At 35.7% G+C, this 7,833-nt stretch overlaps 1 protein-coding gene across 3 annotated transcripts in view; it reads left to right on the top strand.

Moving 5' to 3' along the window:
- Positions 1-7,833, top strand: part of LOC102583318 (valine--tRNA ligase, chloroplastic/mitochondrial 2) — a 54,230-nt gene that overhangs the window by 22,791 nt on the left and 23,606 nt on the right. For all 3 annotated transcript variants that reach the window (XR_367688.2, XM_006353054.2, XM_015311210.1), the window contains 6 exons: positions 2,168-2,251; positions 3,321-3,469; positions 3,559-3,676; positions 3,780-3,896; positions 4,538-4,758; positions 5,480-5,569. Coding sequence is in view for 2 of the 3 variants with exons in the window: in XM_006353054.2 (XP_006353116.1) it covers positions 2,168-2,251; positions 3,321-3,469; positions 3,559-3,676; positions 3,780-3,896; positions 4,538-4,758; positions 5,480-5,569 (779 nt within the window). In the remaining variant the exon portion in view is untranslated. The remainder of the gene's footprint in view (positions 1-2,167; positions 2,252-3,320; positions 3,470-3,558; positions 3,677-3,779; positions 3,897-4,537; positions 4,759-5,479; positions 5,570-7,833) is intronic.

Raw genomic sequence — 7,833 nt, 5'->3', positions numbered from 1 at the left:
TGTGGAATTTGTTTACTAGCTTCAGAGGTATAAGTTGGACTGTTCCAGGGAGAACAGGACAGGCTTTAGAAAGCTGGAATATGGAGGGCAGTGGCAGCACAGACAAGAGTAGATGGAAAATTGTCCCAGCTGTTATTTGGTGGACCATATGGAAAGAAAGGAATTCTAGGAATTTTGATAACAAGAGCAGCCCTCTGCACAAGATTAAAATGAACTGCATTATCACTTTTTGCTATTGGTGTAGTTCAGAGTATATAGATGACCCTGTGGCTATTGTAGACATTCTAGGGTCCTTATAAAGGTGAAAGGAGGATCTAGGGATAGTTCTCTTTTTTCTTCTTTTCTTTTCTTTATCCTTTGTTTATGGCCGACATACATGTGTGGAAGGAGGATATGATGTAAATTTTTGGATACTAGCTTTGAGCTGATGATTGATATACAAATGTTACCTTTATCAAAAAACAGAGGAAAAAAAACAGAGCAGTGAGCACTACTGAGCAGTCAGCACTACTGATTCACAAATCTTTTTTTTTGAGAAGGCAACTGTTCAGATTCACAAGAAACTGAAGAGAAGAAAATAAGAGAAGAAGAGGACTGAAGAGAAGAAACGAAGAAAAGAAGAGAAGAAGAAGAAAACTGAAGAAGAAGAAGAACAACTGAAAAGAAGAAGAAAAAAAAGAGGTCATACCTGGCAGCAACTCGCGCGACTAAAGGAGAAGAAGAGATCGCGAGGAGAAGAAACGCGACTGATGAGAGTTTGGAAAAATTAGGAAAAACCCTAATTTTGACTAATATTATTAAGTCCGATCGTTTTAAAAATTAAAAAACAAAAAGTCGCCGCCATCGACATCGCCATCTTGGCGCCGTAAGTCGCCTATTTGACATCGCCTCGCCACACTGTAAAATGGCGTGAAAGGCTCGCCTCGCCTGGTAAGTAGTCACAAGAAATATGACATTGTGCTGCGCAAATTGGATATGCGAATGTAGTCACCTCAAAGATGCATGGTGCTACTTTCTTTGTCCCGGATGCTTCTATCACGCGCCGAGCCTATACCCTAGGTGTGGCCGGCACCCAGAACCATTACTGGTCCTGAGCGAACTCTTGGCCTGGCTTACTACTGAGCGGAAGACTAAACACTTATATGGAAGCTTTAGAGATGAGCATTCAGAACATCTAAACATACTTTATGAAAAATCTGAAATGTGAATATGGATACAATAATAATGTTTAAACATTTGATGATCAAAGACTTAACTGGCTCACTAACTTGCCTATGGTACCGAAAAGTGGTATGAGATCCATAATATGGAGTGAATGGAGATTTAGTAGTGTCCAGTACTTCAGTTGAAATTTTTTATTTTCTAATGGTTAGCCTTAACAATATTTGAGACATTGAAATGTTGAGCTAACTTGGAGAAGGAGCCAGTCCATCAGTTTGAGGAAAATCCAGTGACAAAGTTAATGATTAGACATGACATGGATCGAATTATTCTTGAAAGAACCAGCCTTTTGGTTTATCCTCTATGCCTTTTGGTTTGACAAGTATATGCCTTATTTGGAAGGCATAGAAAAGGTTTGGTAGGCCTCAACCCAAATTGATTTAAGCCTTGGAGGATGAATGCCATTTAAGTGCGTTATGATGGAAGTTTATGTTGAGCCAAATAAGTCTGCCTTCCCTCGGTTTGGGATTAAACTATACTAATGCATGCTTGAATCCTTAAAATTCATGCTTGTGAGTACTGAGTATCCCAAACATTGTGTGCTGTCTCACTAATTGTTTGGGTTGTGATAGTTTGTAGATTGAGTTTCCCATTCACGAATATTGTGTCATAAGATTTCACTTCCTCCACACGATTTAATTATTTGAGAATGATGAAATTTTTTGCTTATCTGTGCCCTTAATATGTCCATCCACACATTTCTATGTGCTGGCCAAATGATTCACTGTGAAAGAAAAATAAACAGAAGGAATATTTTGCTTGATGTCTATCATGTCAAATTGTATGCCTTCATGTTTCTATGAAGATTTTAACTCAACAGAAGTTGGTAGTTTTTATTGTTTCTTGTATTACTGTTCTCTATTGATTGCTTTAAATGATTTGCAGAGAAAATGGAATCCCTTTGCATTGAATCTGCAGTTGATATATTGTTGATGCTGTTTTGCAGGATGAACGTTATGCTAAGTATATAGGAAAGCAGGCTATTGTGCCATTGACATTTGGTCGCCATGTGCCAATTATCTCTGATAAGGTAGGGAAAGTTTCTGTTTCTGTAGTCAGACTATGTGCAAGATGACTTTTCTTAGAGCTGCAAGTATATGAAGTGATATCTAATGGTAGGTGAATTGTCACCCAGAGGAATGAGTCACAGAGTAGTAATCTAGTCAACCTATACATAGCAACTGTTTTTCTTAAATTTGACTCAGGAACTGATGCCAGACTCATACAATTGGCTTTACTCCTTTGACCATTTCTCATGTTAATTCTTTCTCGCCTATTCTGCTATCTGCTCTCCTCCATGTTTACCATTCCTGTACTTCTATTTGGATGCCTACAAGTCATACAAAGTATGATGGCTTGTGTTAGAGTATTCATTTTGTCACCAGTTGCACAATAGTTTCCAGAAGGGTTTATAATGTCCTGGATACTTCCACTTGTTGTCTTAAAGTGTTGGGGTTAGATAATCAGATTCTTTCCAACGGTATCAGGACTGAATTTCAGTAAGCCTGTAATCTTTCCTACCTGTTCTGTGCTTTGTGCTTCCTCTCTTAACTCAACCTATTGAGCCATTAACTCTACTCCAGACATACCCTGTAGCTTGCTGAGCATTCTCTTTCTGCATTAGGCTCACTCTTCAACTTATTGAGCTTACTCTCCTTCAGGCCCCTTTCTTATTCTGTTGAGTCTACCTGATGAGTCCACTCGATCTGGAGCAGTCTGCAGTCTGCTCCAGTCCCGCTCTTCCTGTTGAACTTCTTCGAACTTTTTAAAAGGAAAAAAAAGGAAGAAAAAGGCCTTCAGTTCACATGTAACCCTGGAACGGGGTTACATGTACGAGAGGACGTTAGAGAACCTATCTCACATTGGTTGTATAATGGTTTCTAAAGGACTTTATATGTCCTGGGTTTAGATTATTTCACTGCTTAGCTCTTTCAGTGTAGATGGTTTAAATGCCCGGGTGGGAAATTTTTCCTGTAAAAGTGAAGAATATTTTGATAATTAACTATACTTTTTTTATGTTCAAACATGAGTTTGCAGTTTCAAGATTGTAAGGTTGTCATTGTCAAAGGTAAATTTAGCTGATGCATGATTTCTAACAGTATGTCGACAAAGACTTTGGAACTGGTGTATTGAAGATAAGTCCTGGACATGATCACAATGATTACCTCCTTGCTCGCAAGCTTGGTCTTCCTATACTTAATGTGATGAATAAAGACGGGACTCTAAATGAGGTGGCTGGGCTATATGCGTAAGTAATAAGCTACTTCCTATTTGGAGCATTTTTGGCTTTTGAAATATTATAAATTGTTTTTGGATATGATTATTCGACTTGTGCAGTGGCCTTGACCGGTTTGAGGCAAGAAAGAAACTTTGGTCAGATCTCGAGGAGACGGGCTTGGCTGTAAAGAAAGAGACTCACACTTCACGAGTTCCTAGATCCCAGCGTGGTGGAGAAGTGTGACTCTTATGTTCGGTTCTTTATTTTTTTTTGGAAGTGATAAAGAATAAATAATTCCTTTATCTTGGCTTTATTCTCAGTTTACTTTTTTTTTTTTCAGATTATAGAACCTCTAGTTAGTAAGCAATGGTTCGTCACAATGGAGCCTCTGGCTGAGAGGGCACTTGAAGCAGTTTCAAATGGAGAATTGAATATTGTGCCCGAAAGATTTGAGAAGGTATGTAAATCATATTGGTAACTGTCTTGCTTCATATGGCTCAACATCATTTACTGTTCAGCCTTTTGTTGTGAACTCTTCTCTGTTTCTACGTTCATTGTTTGAGTTTCTTAGGCTTCTAAAAATGCTAGATGATTGCCTCACATTCAACTTGAGGAGTCCTCTGCTTTTCAAATTCTTTGTAATATTACTGAAGAAAACGTTGTTGCTGAAACTTTTATATCTATTACACTGGGTTTCCGTTAGCTTCTTACTCACCTTTTGCATCTAAGCCTTCTGCAGATTTTTGATTCTATTGGTCATTCTGATCATCAAAAATATTTTATTAGGAGTAATCCAGTAGGTGAAGAGTTTGAGGATGCATCTGTGGAGTTCTTAAGAATGACAGCTCTAGAGCATTACTATAGGTCATATATCAGTATATGAGGCTTACATACAAGTTCTTATTGATACTCTTAGCATTAAAGTATACAGGTAGACCAAGTTAAAATGTGTTTTTTTGAAAATGATGTATTCACTTATATGGTAATCTAGTTTTAGTTGCACCAAAAAATTGAAGCTTGAAAATAGCCTCAATGCCTATTAACCTTGACTGAATTTACTAGGTTTTCATTTGCCTATTTCTCCTGATGCACTTGCAGATATATAAGCACTGGCTCTCTAATATCAAGGATTGGTGTATAAGCAGACAATTGTGGTGGGGACACCGAATACCAGTTTGGTATGTTTCTGGTAAAGACTGTGAAGAAGAATATATTGTTGCTAGGAGTCACAGAGAAGCTCTCACAAAAGCCCAAGAGAAGTATGGGAAAAATGTCGAAATATATCAGGATCCAGATGTTCTTGATACCTGGTTTTCAAGGTTGTTTGTTTAACATGTTTTTCCCCTTAAACTCCACTCGGATATTTTTCTTATGAAACTATTTGGATATTAATGAATCTAGAATAGAAAATCCATCCTTTTGAACAATGTGGATTTCTATGTTTTGATGCAAATTTACAATTCAAGGCTATGTCTTAGCTATGGCTATCTGTCTCCCATGTGTCTTCAAGGTTTCTGGAATCTTTTCATACTTAAGGTCTAAATTTGCCTATTTGGATTGTTATTCTTGTCTTATTTGTCTCAGAACCCAATAAGCCCCACCCAACTTGTGTTCTCATTTTTGATTTTGTTTACATGGTATTGTTGGTTTTCCTTTTTCTCTTATATTCTCATTTATCATCTTTGCCTTTCCACATGCTTCAGGCATTCTTTTAACATATTTCCTATTTTCTTTAATCTGATATTTCCTAATTTATCTTTTATCAGTACTACAGTAACTATTTCGCAATAGGACTATTTTGTTTCTTATTTTCTTGTCTGCTACTGTAAAATCTTGATGTTACTCAATTGTTATTTCAATTTTATGCATTTGAAATCATTATTATTGAAATTTTGTACTTATTTTTTCCCCATTAAACTACGATTTGATAGTATTTTGCTTTCTGGTGTAATAGATTACTGGTAGTCTTCATATGATTTGGTCTATTTTGTTGCTGATTTTTGACTTCCTCTGATTGAAGTCTTTGTTCCTTTCATTTAGTTCATTGTGGCCCTTCAGCACACTTGGATGGCCAGATGAGTCAGCAGAGGATTTTAAACGGTTTTATCCAACATCAGTTCTTGAAACTGGGTTTGTACTTACTCCCTTTTCTTTCTTCTTTACTAGTTTATGAACACATGCATTGCACATGTATCGCTTGCTAATTAGTATTAATGTTTTAAAATGATATAGACAATATCGAAGTATGTACATGATGAAAATCCTTAGAGGAAAATACAAGTACAAATTGAGGAATGATTAACCTATTGGACTGATATTTATTGTCATCGCAAAACATTAACTTCTAAAATTTGTTTTCAAATTATGAACATAAGAATATCCTTTATTTTCAGGAGGTGAAACATGAATTTGGGGAGAAAAATTGTTTCTTTTAGTGCCTTCTTCTAATATCATTGGATCAAAATAGTGAGTGGATGAATAAGCAGAAACAAGGACAACAAATTAATAAGAAGAAAATGTATTCATTTTTGATATTTCTAAGCTAAGATTAAACAAAAGAATTTGCTAAGAAAAGTGCTAATGCTACAACTAATCCATAAATTATGCAAAGAATACAATTTGGGAAAAGAAATTATAAGCATTCTCTTGAAAAACATACCAAAAATTGGAGACAAAACTAACTTAACAACTTTCGAATACATGAAATTAAATAGCACCTCGTCATCTTCACAATGCTCATCTTTTTAATTGTTTTTGTAGCCTAGTATGTTTAAAGATTATGGTTGGTACAATTTGTTCACCAAACCTTGCTTGTGTGATACCTCATATTCCGCTGTACTTCGAACTCACTCAACGATGTTAAATCACACTTGAGGTTTTTTGGGAGGAAGAATAAGCATAGAAAACTTAGAAAATTTGTAGTTTAAAAATGAGTAGAAACTCCACTATTTATAGCCAACAAATTGTAGTATGAACAGGTGCTTTTGTGCCTTTTTAGAAAAGTTAGAACTTTTCTGAAAAGTCACAACCCTTCGGAAAAGTCACAACTCTTTGGAAGAGTCACAACCCTTCAAAAAGTCGCAACTTATCGAAAATCACAACCCTTTAGTGTGAAAAGGTGTCGGCATTTAATATAATATAAATATAAAATATAGAAGATATACTAAATTGAGTGTTTTTGGTGGGGGATATTATAGTAATTTAACATTCAAATTAGGGAGTTCATGCTTTTAAGGTAGTAAGTATAAGTATAAGTATAGACGATATAGATAGATTGTTTCAGGAGTTGGTTCAACGGTTAGCATTCTTCAAATCTTTTGCATCTCCTAATGGATGAGTTAGTTACCATTTGATCTCCCATAGTTCAGTGTATAATCCCCCCAAACTTTCTTGCACATCTTTCCTCTTCCTATCTTGCGCTGCACAGTGTTGAATCTTCCCTGCTTTCTTCCCCTCAGTCACATTGATACTAGAAAATAGAAATGTGAATATAAGAAGACCTATGTTACTGTAATATGCCTGAGGTTCAGAAATGATAAATATGCTTGAGAAATAACTAAAAAGTAAACCCTCCTAATACTGCTATTGACAATAACCCAAAAATTCAAAGCTTAGTGATGATAGAAATTTTACCCACCTTTATTTGCTGTGAATGACATATAATTATGTTTTTTACTGTTAATTTTCCATTTTGATTTGCTATTACTACATCATAAAATTTTATAATATGAATTATATGTAATGAAGTGATTTATTTGTTAAAAACTTGTCAGGTTTATGGTAGAAATTTGAATTTCTTTTCTTTCTGACATTGCTGATTTGAGCTTTTGATAGGATTAGGGATGCTGATATCAATATACCTTCTAGGCTCAATTCCATATTAAATTATCTTGTTCCTCGCAATTAGTCTAAGTCCATCTAGCAATCAAGATGGAAAAACAATGGAAGTATGCTGTCCATTTAACAAACCTATTGATGGAAATTTGCAACTTCACGTGGTGTAAAAAAAGGAGGAAAAACAAAGGCCCATGTATTATTTATCATCTTAGTTTATGCCAGTGTTGATATTGTCACATCCCAAAAATCCGGATGTGATGGCACGTGTCCATTTCCCACCGGACACGTCAGCCTAACCCAACCACAACGATAGAGAAGTAGAAATACGAGAATAAAAGATAATAAATAAGCGGAAGACTTTAATTGAGACTCAACACTACCCAGAATTTGGTTGTCACATGTACAAACCTCTAAATACAGAATTCGAATAAAATTATACAAGTCTCAGAGTATAGTTCTCGAATAGAACAAAACTGAAAGTAAAGATAACCAAGGGCACGTCTGGAATGAACCGCTACCTCTCGAGTATGTCCCGAAGCTCAATCTGCTAAAGAAAA

Source organism: Solanum tuberosum, unplaced genomic scaffold (assembly GCF_000226075.1).
Source record: "Solanum tuberosum cultivar DM 1-3 516 R44 unplaced genomic scaffold, SolTub_3.0 scf00151, whole genome shotgun sequence".
Classification (NCBI taxonomy): domain Eukaryota; kingdom Viridiplantae; phylum Streptophyta; class Magnoliopsida; order Solanales; family Solanaceae; genus Solanum; species Solanum tuberosum.
The sequence above is the reverse complement of the archived record's forward strand: the minus strand, read 5'-3'. Positions and strand labels throughout refer to the sequence as shown.